Consider the following 19555-nt stretch of genomic DNA (forward strand, 5'->3'; position numbering starts at 1 on the left):
CGGGGAGTGAGTTATCACATTCATAACTAATAGAGAAACAAGACAACTAGATATACATATCATATAAACCAAATAAAATTTACTTACACGTAATTCACATAATTCCACCACTTTGTCATTCAAAGTTCACTTTTCATCCATCAATCACACTTTTCAATCATCAATCACATTACACAAAAATCACATGCTCTGATCAAGACATAATAACACATCAATTTCATAATAAACAATTAGCAAGCGCATGAGACAGTTATGCTAAGACTCAAGCCTATATGCAATGTGGTACCATGTCAGTGAAAAACCACCCTGGGGCGCTTAGGAGTACATAACAAGACACACCATACAATGGGTTTGTCAGGTCACTCTCACTAAGTAAGATCATAGGGAGACCAGTCAGGGTCATGATGTTTTGCGAGAATGCTCCAACCATATGGGATCAGCATAAGCTTAAAGGAGCACTCAAACCCGGTGACCCCCAAGACCTACACTCCGAAGAGTCCATCAGGGCTTCTCCCTCCTGATTTAGGTCCAACCCCTAAAATCATTTTAGCACACAGGCACTACTAGTGAATTATACAATACCCACGACCTCACACTCGTGTCTTAAGCACGTACAACATATTGCACTACAATTTAACACTGGTTCCTAAATAGGAACCTACACTTTCTCTTTAACACTGTGCATTTACACTTTTCTCAAGATAACACTGGTCGGGTTATTGTACAATTCACAGCTTACAACACAAATAATGTCACATCAAGAGTTAATCACACACTTATTCACAACCAAAACTCATTCACAATTTCACATCTCATAATGTCACAATCCACCATCACATGTTTTCACGTATCTCACAATTCAACACCTGTTCTACTTTACACTTTTACTCAATCTCAATAACAATATTATAATCTCAAGGCAACATATCATTCCACAATTCATCACATATTTCATTTATAAGCATTGGTCATGAATTATACAATACCATGACCTCACACTCATGTTTCAAACATGTTTAACACAATTGCGCTACAATTTAACACTGGTTCCTAACTAGGAACCTACACTTTCTCTTTAACACTGCGCATAAACATTGGTCGGGTCATTGTATAATTCATAGCTCACGATATAATTAATGTAACATCAAGTGTTAACACATCCACTTATTCACAATCGAATATCATGTCCACACTTTAACATCTCATAACATCACATCAGCCATCTCATAACATTCCCAATGATATTCATAAGGTACAACATACACATGTTCATGAAACTTAACCATAATATTCTCAAACTCCAACACTTAATAATTTTTGGAATCATACTATAACACTCTACAATATTATTTACATAAATTATTAATATAAATAGCTACCTCTATATCTATAAACTAGCATACATCATATTGAATCACAAATTTCAAGGTAAGCTTTCAATGCACAAATTCTAAATAATTATATGAACACTTTGGTCAGTTTCAATTATGATATTAATTTTTTAAAATTATATATAAAAACCTAAACAGCAAGAAAAAGAGAAAATACAAAATCAATATCTCTCTCTAAATTTCTCCTTACTTTATTTCATCAATTCATATTAATTAGAAAAAGTACTCGATTTATAGGGTTCACGCTCAACACAATAGCATATCAATTTCACAAAAATTGGTCTGTCAAACATATATAATTCACTGTAATAATTATAAGGATAAAATAAAAATTGAAAAAACACCCCAAAACCCATTCCAATTGATATCTCTAAGGATCCCTACACATGTTCTCACTAATTCCCAATTGTAAATAACTCATCCCTTACCTCTGAGCGGGCTCACATGTCTTCAGCCAGCGATAGTAACATCTCTAGCGGTTCCATGAGATTCCTTCAGTTATTCCTCTGACTGCTCCGATAGAATTCTCAAACGTCAAAGAGACGGAGAAGAGATTGAAACCTCCACTTATACTGTCTTCATGTGATTTCTTTTTCTCCCTCCACGAATATTATCTCAAAACTCCCAATGGTGGAAATTTGCGTAATTGAATTTCGAACAACATATCCAAATTTCATTAACATCCAACGGTTAACGAAATTGGGATCGTAGTTTTACCGAGACAGTTTTGGGTTTCTGCGGGAAATTAAAATGCTACAATGCAAAGGGTTTTCCTCTAATGTCAGATATGATTTTGAAATTCCCAACGGTGAGAATGTTCGAAATTGGGTTTAGAACGTGGTACTCAAATTTCACGATGATCCAACGGTGAACGAGTACGAGATTGTCATTTTTCTGAGACAGGTTTGGTGAGCTGCGGGAAAAAGAAAGGGTTTTGAGAGGAGAAAGGGAAAAACGAAAATGAGGCCAAAAAGAGGCACCTGACTTAACATAACTATTTATACCTAGGGTATTCAGCCTATTATTTGCTCTATATTTATTTATTTATTTATTTTATAAAAACAAACTCTATTGTATTTTCTATCAAACAAATAAATGAAATACCCTTTTTATTTTCTCTCAAATCATTATTTTACTTAATAATTATATCTCTTTATTTATTTATTTATAAAATCTCATCATTTTTCTAAAACTCTATTTATTTATAAATAACAATCCTTTTTAATCTAGATTACAAAAATTGGGATGTTACAAAGTTCACCAAGTAAACCAGCTGCACTGTCTGTGATTCTAGCCACTGTAATCGAAAAATAAACATTTGAATTACTTTACAAAGACCACAAAATATATTTCATAAGTGACACTTTGATTGTAGCCAAAACTGATGAAATACGATTTGGCAACATCAACTTTCAACAAACATTTGTTGGAATAAAGGCAGCCCTAGCTGGTGCATATATATTATAGTTCAAGAGGTCCTACATTAACCTACCCGAGGATCTTGAAGGCTGATGTAATGGCACCTGTCTCCAATGTTGTGGCTACCTTTGTTCCAAATAAACCTTCAGCCAGAATTGACACAAATGTCTTTTTGTCTAGTGACTACAATTTGTTGTCTGCAACATCCATGGGAACTTTCCTCATGCATATGCTGTTGCTGCTCTTTTGAAAACAACACACCCTAATTGGAATGTAGCTGCTATAACATCTACATTGGTTACAACAAAAATCCCGTTGACCATACTCCAAACTCCAAATCCAATAAGGGATAATGGAAACACATTTCAATATGCTTGCCCTCTTGCTATGGGAGGTGGTGACATTGAACCTAATAGTATAATTGATCCTGGTCTGATATACGATGCCACCCCTCAGAATTATGTTAACCTCCTTTATGCTGAAGGATACACAAACAACCAAATGTTAACCATCACAACATGAAGGTCCTATAAATGTTTTGCTAACCCCGTCAACTGATCTTAACTACCCTTCTTTTATACTTTTGTATACTAACAAAACAAGATCAACAGTCCAATAGTTTAGGCACCATGAAATTGTGTTTGATATGTATTGTATGATCTCATCTTCTTTGAGTCACTCTAGTGCCAAAGCTTCTTCCCCAGCAAACCAACATAGGAGGACAATATGTAATTATATAATACAAATACCACTATCTAATTATATATCAACTGTTAGGGTGCTGCATAATTGTTATTCAAGTGTGAATCATTGTAAGATGTTATTCAATTCTTCTTGCTCATGTGTGTGTACAATGAAATTTCTTTGGTAGTATTCTATTTTTTTTAATTAATGTTGACATCATAAATACATACTTTGGTGTTTTGACTACTTTGAATAAAATATTTTTGGCAATTGAGTAAGCAATGTAAGTTTTCGACAATTCACTTTGTTGTGTAGGTGAAGGTTAAACATACTTTGGACAATTCTTTGTTGGTTGACTGAAGATAAAGTCATAGTATTTGAACCTGCCATTACCTGAGTCATCTTTGTTGTTATTACCATCTATATATCTAGGTATGTAACTTACTCCGACTTCTAATTGGATTCTAAGTTGGTTGTTCATATATTACTATTATTGTCCATTACAAATATGTGCATTTTGAGTGAACCCTAGTCTCCCGATTGAGATTCCATACCATGATTAATACAGATAGTTTGGATTAGTCATGGTATGGAATCTTGAATTGTCCATTCGGACAGTTTGGGAACTCTCCTTTTTTTACTTCATTCATAGTTATAGGTTAAGTATGTTGTGTTATATTTGATAAAATTTCAGTTTATTGTGTATTGCTTTGTTCTCTAGGTGCATACTTGATTGTGGTCAATTTATGTGACTGCTTTCATTTGGTGTACTTGGAGACCAATGCGAAACGCTGCCGAAATTTCATCAAATTTAGCATAACATACTTAACTTGTACATATGAATGAAGCAGAAAAGGTTGTTCCTGAATGGGATAGGACCTCACCTTGATATGAAAAAAGTCAGAATATCATGCATACGACATAACAGAGGCGCTCTGATAGAACAAAAAACATGAATTGAAGTTGGATTCAAGCACTGCGCATAAGTGACCAGTATGAAAAGGGGGTTGAAGATTTGTTGCAGTTTGTGCAACAACATGCACCAGTGTTCGATGAAAATTATTTCTGTCCATGTGTGAACTGTGTCAATGGAAGGTGTCAGTCATTAGATGTCATTGGATCACATCTAATTTGTGACAGCTTCAGTCGGAGTTATACAAATTGGATATGGCACGATGAATTGCCAAACATCCGAATAGCCGCCGACAATGAACTGGTACATGTAGAAACCAGAGATTGAATGGAAGACATGATACGTGATCTTGGGCAAGAGGGTTTTTTGCATGCTCATGCACCCTATAATGAAGACTTACAAACAAATTCCAAGCTCCCTTTGTACTTGGGGTGCACAACCTTCACTCGGTTATCTGAGGTGTTAGCTTTAGTCAACTTAAAGGCCAAATTTAGGTGGAGTGACAAAAGTCTAACTGAGTTGCTTGTGTTATTGAAGAATATGCTTCCTACCGATAACAAGTCACCAAAGAGTCATTACAAGGCAAAGAATATATTATGTCCGGTGGGTATGGAGTACTAGAAAATTCATGCCTACCGTAATGATTGTGTGCTGTACAAAAATGAGTTTGCTGAAATATGGAATTGCCCAACATGTGGGGTATCACGATACAAACTGAACGACGGGGAACACAATGATGATGTAAGCATAAACAACAATCGTCCAACAAAGGTTTGTTGGTATTTTCCAATTATACCAAGGTTTAAGTGATTGTTTGCTAGTGCACACGATGCTTCAAACCTTAAATGGCATGCAGTTGGTAGAATAAATGATGGGTTACTCCGACATCCCATTGGTTCTCCACAATGGAAGACAATTGATCACTTGTATCCTCAATTTGGAGCGGAACCAAGAAACCTACGACTTGGTCTTGCTTCGGATGGCATGAATCCATTTGGTAACTTGAGCACTAGTCACAACTCATGGCCTATTTTGCTAATGATTTACAACCTTCCTCCTTGGTTGTGCATGAAGCACAAATATATGATGCTGTGTATGATGATAGCGGGTCCAAGACATCCAGGAAACGATATTGATGTGTATTTGACTACGTTAATTGAAGACTTGCGGAAGTTGTGAGTAGACGGGGGTTGATGTCTATGATGCTAATGTTGGACAGACCTTCAAGTTGTGTGCGATGATATTTTGCACCGTTAATGACTTTCCAGCTTATGGGAATTTGAGCGGATATAGTGTGAAAGGACACCACACATGTCCAATTTGTGAGAAAAACACGAGTTTCATCCAACTTAAACATGGGAAGAAGACAATATATACAAGGCATTGGAGATTTTTGAAACATTATCATCCGTATAGGCGATTGAAGAAAGCATTTAATGGAACCCATGAGAGTGAAGGTGCCCCAGAACCATTAGCTGGCCATGAAGTGTATGATCAGGTAAAAAACATCGTAATTGTTTTGGGAAAGACACAATGGAAGGATCATGATGACAAGAACATTTGGAAGAAAAGGTCAGTGTTCTTTGATCTTCCTTATTGGACCAATCTACATGTTCGACATTGTCTGGACGTAATGCATATGGAGAAGAATGTTTGTGATAGTTTAATTGGTACCCTTTTTAACATCAAAGGCAAGACAAAGGATGGTCATTTGAAATGTTGACAAGATTTGGTCGAGATGGGTATACGACAACAGTTGCATCCGCAGACACGCGGTCGACGAACTTATTTGCCCTCAGCATGTTACACAATGTCAACCAAGGAGAAAAAACATTTTTGTCATTTTCTGAAAAATGTAAAAGTCCCACAAGGATACTCTTCCAATATCAAGAGCCTTGTCTCAATTAATGATTTGAAGTTGGTTGGGTTGAAATCTCATGATCGTCACGTGTTAATGCAACAACTATTGTCAGTGGCTGTTCGTGGTATATTTCCTGAGAAACTTAGGGTTGCCATAACCCGCTTGTTTTTTTTCATTAATGCTATTTGTAGTAAGGTTATTGACCTAAAAAAATTGGATGATTTGGAGAATCAGGCAGCCATTATCCTGTGTGAATTAGAGATGTATTTTCCTCCATCGTTTTTTTACATCATGGTTCACTTAATTGTTCATCTTGTTCGTGAGATTCGATTGTGTGGGCCCGTGTTTTTATGTTGGATGTATCATGTTGAACGTTACATGAAGGTGTTGAAAGGATATACAAAGAATCGATATCAACCAGAGGCTAGCGTTGTTGAAAGATACGTTGCTGAGGAAGCTATTGAGTTTTGTTCAAAATATATGCACACTGCTACACCAGTGGGAGTTCCTCAAAGTCGTTATGACTGCTCCATTGAAGGTCGGGGCACATGAGTATTCAATGTTGTAACCATGGATCACCAATAGCTATCACAAGCACATCTATATGTATTACACAACATAGCAGAGGTCATCCCATATATAGATGCTCACAAACAACATCTTAGCGGTATTCACCCAAAAATGAACATGATGAGGTTGTTGCAAGAGCACAATAGAACTTTCATTTAGTGGTTTAGACAAACAATCTTCGCCCAATAAAGTGCTTCCAACACATTAAGATTGCTAGCTGTCGGTCCAAATTTGAATGTTCCAACTTGGAAGGGATATGATATCAATCATTATTCTTTCCACACAAAGTCCCAGGATGATAAAAGTAATGTGCAGAACAGTGGGGTCAGTGTTGATGGTCAAGCTGATCGCTTTTGTAGTGCTTCAGACAACAATCCCATTCAAGCATGCATGCCTTACTATGGAGTCATTCAAGATATTTGGGAGCTTGATTACGGTGAATTTAGAGTACCTCTCTTCAAATGTCAGTGGGTCAATGGAAATACCGGTGTGCGTCAAGAAAAAATGGGATTTACTTTAGTAGACCTTAAAAAGGTAGGTTACAAGGACGACCCATTCATCATGGCATCGCAAGCTCGACAGGTGTTTTATGTAGAAGATCCCTACGACTGTAGATGGTCAGTGGTTTTGCAAGGGAGAACAATTTCTATCGGTCACCATATTGATGGGTCAACACTTGATGTCACTAACATTCCGCCTTTCTCCAAAGACATGCCTTTGATTAATGATGAATAACAAGAGGATGATGTATATGCAAATCGTATAGATCATGACGAGGGTTTATGGGAGAACATTCCTACTTAACTGCGTAAGCACAAAGTACCATATACCTATTCCATGTCTTATAATTGTCATGCATAAATTTATAATTAAATTTACAAGTTATTGCCTATTAGATAACTGAAATTGTGCTAACCTAATTTTTTTTATTTCCACAGGCTGATGGCATCACCCCTAGGGTCCCCGCCACATTCAGAGAATCCTCTAGAGGTTACTTCAAGGAGGACTAGACAATCCACCAAGCTAAGAAGCCTGACTACTAGAAGCTTAGATAACCCACGACCAATTGTTAACGTCAATCCTACTACTAGTAGAGGCTCAGGGCCCCATAAAGAAAAATTTCACAGTTATCTAGGGGTTGTGGCAAGAGAAAAAATTCCGATTGTCCACTCGAATTGGAGTGTTGTACCGGACGATCTAAAGACCCTAATATGGGAAGATATTTTGGTAAGTAGTTTTAAGTACACGTATGCTTATTATTGTCTTTATAAGTGAATTTAAAATGAATCATTTAGTTACTGTTACATATCACCTTTGAAGTGCAACGAAAATTTGACATCCCTGAATGTGACAATGCGAAAAAGAAGGTGATGTCAACAGTCGTAACTAGATGGAGGCAATTTAAGTCTTCCTTGACATCTAGATTTGTCTATGCTGACAATGAGGGACAACAAATAACTGATCCTATAGTGAAATACGGTCTTGATCCAGCAATATGGGCCGAATTCGCAAAAAGCTGCCAGACCCCTAATTGGCAGGTTTGTCATATTTTCTTATATTCAAAAATGGAATCAGACTTACATATGTTCTTATGTAATATACAAACAATTGTTGGTTGTGTTTGTAAGGGAATACAAAAGATGGCGCAGGAAATTCAGAAATACAATGACTGCCCTCACTTACTATCTCGTGGGGTTTATAATCTACTTGACAAAAAACTTATGGACAAGAAGAGGAAGCAAAGAGAACATTATGCTAAGTTTACTAAAAATCCTTCACTCAGCCATGACCCTCCATCCCAAGTGTCTCAATTGTTGAAGTGGAAGATGGCCCGCACAAAGCGTTATGGCCAAATGACCTCTGCAGCGGCACAAGAAATTTCAGACAAAATTGTGAGTAAAAGTGTTGTTCGTTTACAGTCATTGTCAAATAATTATGCGATAACAATGACCTTTGTTTTTTTTTAAATTTAAAAATTGTCTATATTTCAGGATTCTTTAGAGGAATAGGCTACGCAGGGGAAATTTGTTCCGCATGGGCGGCAAGACATACTGAACACGGCTATAGGTCGACCTGAACATCCAGGCCGTGTTCATGTTAAAGGGGCAGGTGTGTCAATCAGCCAATACTTTGGCCTAGTGTCACGTGCCTCGAGCACTTCCTCGCCATCAATCAGCCAACAATAATTGGCAAGAATCATCGGTGACCTGAAGGATGAGATACAAAAAGAGGTAGAAGAAGAAAACAAGCAGCTGCAGGAGGCTTGGCAGAGAGCAGTTGAAGATGAACACATACGCAATTTGGAGAGAATGCAGCAAGAGTTACAACAGACAATTAAAATAGAGTTATCTCATATTGCATCACATCAATCAGCCCACATTGAGGCCCCAGAAATATAGCTTTTAGGGGCGTGTGTGAGCACAAAGGGTAGCTGTGCTGATCCAAAGGCAAAAGGATTACCTATAGAGCCTTCTGATGTTGTTGTGGATCTAATGGGCTTGTATGTAGTACATGATCAGAGTACTATGCTAGTGGCCTTGGGAATAGTGTACGACAATTCATCCACCATACACAATGTTCCTTATGTTAGTATAGAGCAATAAAAGAAGAGAAAGAAATAAAGGGAAGAAAGAAAAAGACACACAGTTTAACGTGGTTCAGCACACAATGTATGTGCCTACGTCCACGGCTACACTAGGAGAACTTTTTATTACTTGCACATAAAGGCTTACAAGGTGTCTCTATATATAACACTAATGAGACACAAGTTTTTACAAACCAAGCGATGTGGGACTAAGACCACACAAGTTTTACAGACTAAGCGATGTGGGACAAAGGAACTAAGACCACAAACTCTAACAATTCTCCCACTTGGGGTCTAAGTTCCAAACTCTAGCAGCTCCTTGTAAGCAATGAGTTCATCGACTCTTTACCTAGTATAGCGCCTTCATCTTCAATTATCCTTGAAGGCCAATTGAGGCAATGCAAAGCCTCAGTTTGTCAGTTGTAACAGCTTTAGTCAACATATCTGCTGGATTCTCTGATCCTAAGATCTTCAATAAAGATAAGTCTCCATCATTTATCAACTCCCTGATAAAATGGTATCTTAATTGAATATGCTTGCATCTAGAATGGAAGACTGGATTCTTAGCAAGACTTATAGCACTTTGACTGTCACTAAACATTGGAGCATCATCTTATTCTTTCCCCAATTCATTGAGAAAATTCTTTAGCCAAATCATCTCCTTAGCTGCTTCTGAGATAGCTATGTACTCGGCTTCCGTGGTTGAGAGAGCAACTTTATCTTGAAGTTTAGACTTCCAACTCACAGCAGTACCTCCCAAGGTAAAAATGTAGCCTGTGGTGCTCTTCTTGGTATCAAAATCTCCTCCCAAGTCTGCATCTGAAAATCCCTGTAAAGTGAGATTGCCTTTTCTGAAACACAAACACATCTCTGAAGTACCCTTCAAATATCTGAGTATCCACTTTACTCCTTCCCAATGCTCATTTGCTGGATTTGATAGGAACCTACTGACAACTCCCACTGCATGTGCTATGTCAGGTCTGGTACACACCATAGCATACATCAAACTCCCAACTGCTGATGCATATGGTACTCTTGACATGTAACATTTTTCTTCATCTGTCTGCAAAGATTGCTTCTTTGAAAACTTCAAATGAGATCCCAAAGGGGTATTCCTGGTCTTAGAATCTCCAAGGTAAAACCTGTCAAGCAACTTGTGTATATATTTCTCCTGAGACAGCTTCAAAATTCCTTCTGATCTGTTTCTAAGAATTCTCATACCAAGGATTTGTTTAGTTGGACCAAGATCCTTCATTTCAAAGTTTTCTGCCAACTGCTGCTTCAACCTGTTAATTTCTGCCATACTAGATCCTGCAATCAACATGTCATCAACATACACAACAAGGATAACATAACTATTAGTATATTTTTTAACATAGCAGCAATGGTCCATGTCACATCTTTTGAATCCTGAGTTGCTCATAAACTCATTAAACTTCTTGTACCACTGCCTCGGTGCTTGTTTCAAGCCATACAAACTTTTGTGAAGCTTGCATACAAGATTCTCCTTGCCTGGCACTTCAAAACCTTCTGGTTGGGTCATATAGATGTCTTCCTCTAAATCCCCATGCAAGAATGCAGTTTTAACATCTAACTGCTCCAAGTGAAGATTCTCTGCAGCTACTATGCTCAGAATAACTCTGATGGTAGTCATCTTTACAACTGGAGAGAAGATCTCTGTGAAATCAATTCCTTGTTTCTGCTGAAACCCTTTCACCACAAGTCTCGCCTTGTATCTTCTTCTACCGTCAGATTCTTCCTTTAGCCTATAGACCCACCTATTCTGTAACGCCTTCTTTCCTTCTGGAAATTCAGTTAAAGACCACGTCTTATTCTTCTGAAGGGATGTCATCTCATCTTTCATCGCTAGCTCCCACTCAATAGTGTCATTCCCCTGTGTAGCCTCATTGAAACATTCTGGCTCACCAGCATCAGTTAACAACAAATAATGCAATGAAGGGGAATACCTATCTGGTGGTACTGAAATTCTGCTAGATTTTCTTGGAGGAGTTGATGGTTCTGGTTCTGACTCAACCTCTACGCCTGTACTCTGGTTTCTGTTGGCTACATCACTTTTTGAGATTTCTTCAAGTGTTGCTTTCTCATAAATTTCTGACAGTTTACCTGCACATGTAGATTCTGCAGAAAATTTGTCCTTATAAAATAAGTTCTCATTAAAAGTAACATTTCTGCTTCTGATAACTTTCTTGGTTTGGTCATCCCAAAACCTGTAGCCATACATGTCAGATCCATAACCAATAAAATAACACTTCCTTGCCTTCGGATCCAATTTATCTCTACTATTAGAGTCTGTCAGTATATATGAAACACAACCAAAAATTCTCAAATGTGAAAGTTTTACCTCCTTTCCAGACCATACTTCTTCAGGCAACTGATAATTCAAAGGAACTGATGGTCCTCTATTGATGAGATATGCTGCTGTGTTTATTGCTTCTGCCCAGAATGCTTTAGGCAAGCCAGATTGGATCCGCATACACCTTGCTCTCTCATTCAAGGTTCTATTCATCCTTTCTGCAACACCGTTTTGCTCAGGTGTTCCTGGTATTGTCTTGATCATTCTGATCCCATGTTCTGAACATAAGTCTTTAAACTCCTGACTATCATACTCCCCACCATTGTCAGATTTCAGACTTTTAACCTTTAGACCTGTCTGATTTTTAACTTCTGTTTTCCACCTTTTAAACACAGAAAACACATCAGATTTATTTTTAAGAAAATAAACCCATACCTTTCTGGTAGAGTCGTCGATAAAGGTGACATAATAGCGTGAGTTTCCAACAGATTTCACTGGGGTTGGCCCCCAAACATCTGTGTGCACCAATTCTAGCTTTTCAGCTTTCAGAGTCTTCCTTGCCCTTGAGAAACTGACCTTTTTCTGCTTTCCAAGGATACAATGTTCACAAGCACCAACATCAACATGCTTGAGGCTTGATAGCTTACCCTGCCGCCATAAGCTTCATTCCTTTTTCACTCATATGTCCAAGTCTTTGATGCCACATGGTTGAATTATTGACAGCCTCAGTAACTGCTACCATATCCTCATCTGCAATCATGTAAAGAGATCCTCGCTTCTTTCCACGAGCCACAATGAGATTGCCTTTTGTTACCTTCCAAGCTCCATCTCCAAAAGTGGTGTGATGTCCCTCATCATCCAACTGCCCTATAGATATTAAATTTCTCTTTAAGGCAGGAATATGTTTGACATTGTGCAATGTCCATAGGGATTCATTGGAGGTCTTAATGTTGATATCACCTCTTCCGACAATGTCAAGAGATTTTCCATCTGCAAGGTAAACTTTTCCAAATCTTCCAGAAACATAGTTAGACAATAAATCTTTAGAGGGAGTAGTGTGGAACGACGCACCTGAGTCCATGATCCATGAATCAACAGGACTATCCAAACTGCAAATTAATGCATCATCAAGTTCATCAGTTGCTGCATTTGCGGATTCATCATCATCGCGCTTCTTGTTTTTGTGCGACTTGTTCTTCTTTGGTGCCTTGCACTGATTTCTAAAGTGACCTCTCTTGTCACAATTCCAACAAGTAACATCACTTTGAAATTTTCTCTGACCTTTCCCTCTTGACTTTGATCTGCCTCGACCATTCTGACCCTTCTGGGTAGTCCTTCCCCTGCCTTCAGTATTCAATGCTGAATTGGAAACATGACTAGAAGATTCTCCTGAATCTCTCTTGCGAACATCTTCACTCAAGAGCAAGTCACGGATGTCACTAAGCTTTAATGTGTTCTCCCTTGTAGAACTACTAACTGCAGTAACAGTTGCAGCCCAACTATCCGGTAGTGATGACAATAGAATCAATGCCTTCACCTCATCCTCAAATTTAATCTGCACAAATTCCAATTGGGCAAGAATAGTATTAAACTCATTAATATGATCAGTTACAGAGATACCTTCTCCCATCTTGAGGTTGAACAACCGGCGCATCAAGTATACTTTGTTGGCTGCTGACGGCTTCTCGTACATATCTGATAATGCCTTCATTAAGCCTGTAGTAGTCTTCTCGTTCACGATGTTGAACGCGACGTTCTTGGCTAATGTCAATCTGATCACGCCAAGAGCCTGTCGATCTAGCAAGTTCCATTCTTCTTGCTTCATGTCTTCTGGCTTAACCCCTGATAAGGGCTGATACAGCTTCTTCTAATATAGATAATTTTCTATCTGCATCTTCCAAAAGCTGAAATCTCTGCCATCGAACTTCTCGATCTTCACCTTCCCCTCTTCTAATGCCATTGCTCCCACTGCCTCCTCTAAACTGAGAAGACTCCCACTAATTCCTTTAAACTAAGGAAATCCCGTGGAGTAACCAAAAGCTCTTGATACCAGTTGTTAGTATAGAGCAATAAAAGAAGAGAAAGAAATAAAGGGAAGAAAGAAAAAGACACATAGTTTAACGTGGTTCAGCACACAATGTATGTGCCTACGTCCACGGCTACACTAGGAGAACTTTTTATTACTTGCACATAAAGGCTTACAAGGTGTCTCTATATATAACACTAATGAGACACAAGTTTTTACAAACCAAGCGATGTGGGACTAAGACCACACAAGTTTTACAGACTAAGCGATGTGGGACAAAGGAACTAAGACCACAAACTCTAACACCTTATGCAGATGATGTGCTTAGGGTGAATGTTGTCACAGTTTACCACAGAGAAGCTCTGGTCCCTTATCCTACATTAGAGGTTCGGTTTGTCAGCCAGGCCGTTGGAACATTCGTTGCATGGCCGACCCATCTTGTGAAAAAAGTATCTGATGAGGTTATTTCTTTTTCCTATCAATCCATTTTATTTTTTGTCATTATCAATTACATGTACACTAATTTTTATTATCATTAACCATTTTTTATTCACAGAAGCCTCCCCCCAAGTTGGTTGGCTAACCTCAAATGGGCACTGCAGTGGGTGCAGTTGATCCCCTGGGAGAATTGGTTAAGAGTCTGTACGACGTTTATCAAAAGGCTATCGAGTTGTCGTGGGACGGGGTGAAATTTGGGATACTTAATTCCAAAAATGGTTTCTTCATCGCACATGCAGATGTTACTGAAATCATTTTAGGCGACAAATTCTTAAACATATCTATATTACAACTGTGGATGATGTAAGTAAATTATATCTCGTAATGTAAGTCATAAGTAATTATCTTTAAAATATTTGACTAACAATATAATATTCTTTACCCTGTTTCAAAAAGGTTTATGAATTATTGGAGTACAAGCATAGGTTTTGCTCCAGCTTATGGTTTCCTTGAGCCCCAGTCTATACACCACGCAAAGGATAGATGTGAAGAATGTGAACAATACATAGAAAGTTGGGTCAAGGAATCACATCGAGAAGTGTACTTAGGACCTTACTTGAATCAGTAAGTAAATTCATGTTACTATTGTCAAAAAGTTTGCATTAAAAGTTGGTTAATTTCATTATGTTGACTTCAAGACACATTGGCAACTTCTCGTTTTGTGTCCACGAGAGAATAGTGTAGTTTGGTTTTGTTCTCTACGGAAAAAGCCTGATCTTCACATTAAGGCCGCAGTTAACAGGTAACTACCAAGCATATAAAATTTTCCGGTTTAGCACTTGTAGTTTAGCAAATAAAATTTTATGTTATATATGTTTTTTGTTATTTTCTAAATTAGTGTAATGAAGAAAATATCGACTACTTTCGAAGGCGAGGCAAATGCACCTGCACCTTAATGGATTGAACCAAAGGTATGTCATTATTTCATTAATAGGCATTTGAAAATCGTACCATGGTTGCCAAAAAATGACCAACTTTAATTGGGTATTTTGATATTGCATGTAGAGTCATGTACAAGCTGGAGGCTATGAGTGTGGATATTATGTGATGCATTGGATGTGGTGCATAGTCAGCGGCGGTTTGAAGAATGAACTACACAAGGTATGCATACTATTACAATAACTAATGACTTTGTTCGTATCAAATCCTACCCTACTGGTTGATGTACTTACCTGATTTAATTTTTACCAATTTGTAGTGGTTTTCTGATGGAACACCATTAGACAGTGACACCATGACGATACTACGCAAGAAATGGGCAGCCTATTTTCTACAAGTTCAAAAGAAGGATGTTACACAAGTTTAGATGACATAGGAAGTTTATTGTTTCGAACTTAACATTTTCATTGTTTATGTTTCATGAATAATTATGGTCATGACATTTAATTCAACATTATTATATAAGTTTGTCTTCATATTTTGTTGACCTTAATCATTGTGCAATTTTTTCGGGTTGCAATTTGTACTTATCCCCATAGGATAAGTGTTTTTGTTGTGGCACACTGATTGAGTGCAGTTGAGATCGATGAACCTAGCTTTCTTCAAAATGTTCTGTCATTGTTTATGGACAGAGATTCTGCTTACAATTGCTTCACGACACAATTCCAGAGGAAAGGGCTTCTCTAAACCTAACTTGAATGTGAGTCTAGGTTATTTCTAACTACTGCAAACTTTTCATTTTATTGTTCTTATTTTCTAGTAATTACATATTGAACTACAATTGTATGCAACTCTGTTCTTGTGAATCGGTTATCTAGGGAAATTCCAAAGCATTTATGAAATATTACTTCTCTCACATACCTGAATGTTTGAAGCTTTAATTTAATTCATTCATATATGTCGTACATATTATCATATTTATTGAAATCCTCAACAATGAGGTATACTTTGATGGTGTGTGGTAGTATGTCATTTGTCATCCTTACTAATGCTAGTGCATTTTTCTTATCAACATTCTAATAAGATGATTGAACCAAACCAAGTTTGAGGTGATGTTCCAACTGAGCTTGGGAAACTAATCAACTTGCAGACCTTGTAAGACCTTGGGAAACCAAGTTTGAGGTGATAATTTGGTTGTCTCTTGTAACTTTCAATAGGAATTTGGATATATTATTTTCAAAAGATAGGCTTGTGGTCTGCACCAAAAAAAGAAAAAATGAGGTAAAGTAGAAATAGAGAGGTGGTTGTTTCAGCTTCCTTTATGTTTCCTAAAAAAAGTAAGAAAGAAAAGAGTACAAGAACACTCAAATATTATAATTTCTGTTTTTGTTAAAAAAAATTATGATTTTGTTGTTTCAAATCTATTATGTTCAGGAAGAGTTAATCAAATATCCAACTCATGATCTATTAGTGAAGCCTAGTCTAGATGATCTTGTTTTGAGTAGTCGTCCTTGTCCATGAAGAGACTTTAATGTTCCAATTTATTGTGTAGGGGATCTCTTAATGCTTTAGGATTTTTTTATGTCTTTTGGTAAACTGTTGCGGTTGTCTCCTTACTCTCTCAAAGATTTTGAAAATGCAATTAGCCACAAGGAAAGCAATGTAGTTCTTCTAGTGGAATCTCATGTAGTACTCTTACTAGTGCTCATCAAAGGTGATGATGAATACTCTGCAGCTGTTCTGGAAAAAATACAGAAGAAGGTTAGTGTCCTTCAAGTATATTCTTTTTGGTAGTGTTGTGATGGATAAATGGACTTGTGTGTTGTATCTGCATTCCTTTTTGTATATCTACAAATCACATTTTCTCTCTTTGGGGGTTATTGTTGTATTTAAATTTTTTAAACATATATTAATAGTGGGATGAAGCATTCATACATTGATTCAAAAATAAAGGCTAAAAATTTCAATTTGGAGCTGAATAGAATAGCAGAAATTGTAGAAGTATCCATAAAGGAATCAAAGAAACAACCAGGGGGTCATAAGGATGAATCAGAGAAAAGAGGATGCAAATTGTGTGCCTAATTCAATTGTTTTGTTGCATTAGATTATTTGAAGTTGATGTTTTATTGAAGTTATTTTTTACAGAGTGAATATTTTGATTGGGAGATGGAGAAATGGCAAATTCGTACAAGTCCCTTAGGTAAGGACAAATATTATAATAGGTATTGGTGGTTTCACCGTGATGGGAGGATATTTGTTGAAAGTTCTGACTCCAAGGTATCAGGAGTCTACAGTAGCCAAGAAGAGGTACTTCATTCATATAGCCTGCTATATATGCATTTTCTACAATTATATATTTTCTAATTTTCAGTCGCCATGCTTGAATAGCTTTATGCATTGATGAGTTCACTGAATTGCAAAGGTGTAAGGGAAAGGTCACTGCATAAACAATTGGAAAAATATTATAATAGAATATGGTGAGTTAGTTTTGTTTCATCTTGACTTTCATAGGATATATATAACTTTCCCCTCCTTGGTTTCATTTCACACAATGCTTACTTGATTGAAAGCTATCTCTATGCTTAATTGCTTAAGATTTTACTTTGTATCATCATTTTCCTCTTGACTTGTGAGATTCTTTCCTTTTTTGTTGTATGTTTATAGCTCTGAACTGCAGAAAAGTTCAAAGGATTTGGTGCATAAGGTTGCCCAGGATGACTCTATGGTCCGAAGGTCTACTCGTGTTTGGGCTCCACCTAGGGAAAATCCTTCCAAAGCTTTCGTCAAATATGCCAATGACACATTAAGAAGAGTAAGTGATTTAAGGTGGTTTTTGACATTTTGGTAAGAAATTGTTCAAACTGATGAAACCGGAGTTGGTTTTTTATCCATTTGGTGGGGGGTATATTTTGGGGGGCAGGTCAGTTAAGTCATACTCTATAGGTAATAGGCTCGTAGGCTTGGAGAGAATAGGAATTGTTTTTCAATCCATTTTTGGAAGATGGACAAGCATTTGTATGTGCTTCCTTTCATTTCTTCCTTCATTTTTCTTATCAAAATTCCAATAGGAATTTGGCTATATTATTTTCCAGTTCCATATTCTTATCAATGTAAATGTGTAAAGATCCTACATGGAAGTGGACTACAGGGACCCATTCCATCAAATATGTCTCTCTTGAATAACTTGCAAATATATACACACACACACACACACACACACACACACACACACATATATATATATATTAATTATTTTTCTATTGATACTTTCAACATGTACATGAACCAGGTAATTGCACTATTGCGTTACTTCAATATTTGTAGGCCTTAATATCAAAAACATTGAAAAGTGCATGGGAGATCCAAATGCCAATACTGATAATCAACAATATTAGTTTTGGTAGATTGGAAAGGGATCGCGAGGTCATGTTGTTGTATTGCCTACTGTTGTTGTCAATAATCGACAATATCGAGGTTTGTACTCTATGCTCTTGTGATAGGTAGTCATTTGGAGTTCCAATTCTAAATAGAATCTTTCTAGGAAAATTGGAGAAAGGTGTTGTTCTTAATGCTATATGTTATGGGTTTCAAGAGACTACTGAACTAGTTGTTTGCTTGAGTAGTGGCAAGTGTTTACTTCTATTTTTTTATTCATACAACCAAAATATACTTTGTGACCTGATTCTTTTTGACTGGCATACTTTATTGGGCAGATGTGGAGACAAATGAGTGCTTGACAAACAATGGTGGTTGCTGGAAGGATAATTTAGATGAAGCACTATTAGAGAATGAATTTAGATGAAGCACTGATATATATTCTATTTTTGTTTGGATTTAATGAAAATAGTTCGAGCATTTAAATCTCTTAATACATTCCTCTGAATCTATATTTTTTTAAAGAGCTAAAAGAAAGGAATTTTATTAAAATGAATCCAAAACCGGTAGAAGCAGTACCAGCATGGTCAAACCAAATTATCTTCGATGCTTCAAAGGAAGCTGAAGAAGGAATAGCTTATCAGTGGTCTTACATGGCTGAGAATGAGTGTAAGTGCAATGACCTTGTAACATGGATATCTCTATTGTGCATGATATGAAATGACAACCTCATAATTTTCTGTGACTAACAGCTGGATCCTGGAGTTGAAGGGGGTTGTTGCCCGCATAGAAAAGAATCAAAGCTGCTAAATTGTAATAGTGCATCACTTTTCTTGCACAATTACTTTGCAACAGTGAGTGGAACCTAATTATCAGAACTTTCTTCTTTATTCTGATAATTTATTATTTCATACGCCTTATATTCTTCGTGAGTGGAACCTAATTTAGAATAATTTTAGGCCAACTTTTGTGGAATTCATCTTTGATTGATAGTTTATTGTACAAATGGAAAAGAATTCATGAAAACTTGCAACACCAACT

At 37.0% G+C, this 19555-nt stretch overlaps 1 protein-coding gene and 1 long non-coding RNA gene across 2 annotated transcripts; both read left to right on the top strand.

Annotated features, from left to right (window-relative positions):
* The first annotated feature begins 14074 nt into the window (after window positions 1–14074).
* Window positions 14075–15632, top strand: LOC114369977. Its single transcript, XR_003657745.1, has 6 exons — window positions 14075–14223; window positions 14319–14563; window positions 14657–15002; window positions 15099–15171; window positions 15266–15361; window positions 15459–15632. It is a non-coding gene; the product is annotated as an uncharacterized LOC114369977 (long non-coding RNA).
* Window positions 15633–16720: 1088 nt separating this feature from the next.
* Window positions 16721–18941, top strand: LOC114371741 (DDT domain-containing protein DDB_G0282237-like). Its single transcript, XM_028329090.1, has 6 exons — window positions 16721–16900; window positions 17285–17446; window positions 17528–17616; window positions 17804–17951; window positions 18544–18613; window positions 18853–18941. The coding sequence occupies exons 1-6, from the start codon at window positions 16721–16723 to the stop codon at window positions 18939–18941; spliced, it is 738 nt and encodes a 245-aa protein (XP_028184891.1).
* Window positions 18942–19555: the final 614 nt, after the last annotated feature.

This window comes from Glycine soja, chromosome 10 (assembly GCF_004193775.1).
Source record: "Glycine soja cultivar W05 chromosome 10, ASM419377v2, whole genome shotgun sequence".
NCBI lineage: Eukaryota > Viridiplantae > Streptophyta > Magnoliopsida > Fabales > Fabaceae > Glycine > Glycine soja.

Bases quoted from the DNA above. Each gene is read 5' to 3' on its own strand.
- LOC114371741 (XM_028329090.1), top strand. From the start codon at position 16,721: ATGTCTTTTGGTAAACTGTTGCGGTTGTCTCCTTACTCTCTCAAAGAT. The intron at 17,447-17,527 runs GTACTTCATTCA...ATGCTTGAATAG, and splicing joins TCTACAGTAGCCAAGAAGAG to CTTTATGCATTGATGAGTTC. The intron at 17,952-18,543 runs GTAAGTGATTTA...TAGTTTTGGTAG, and splicing joins CCAATGACACATTAAGAAGA to ATTGGAAAGGGATCGCGAGG.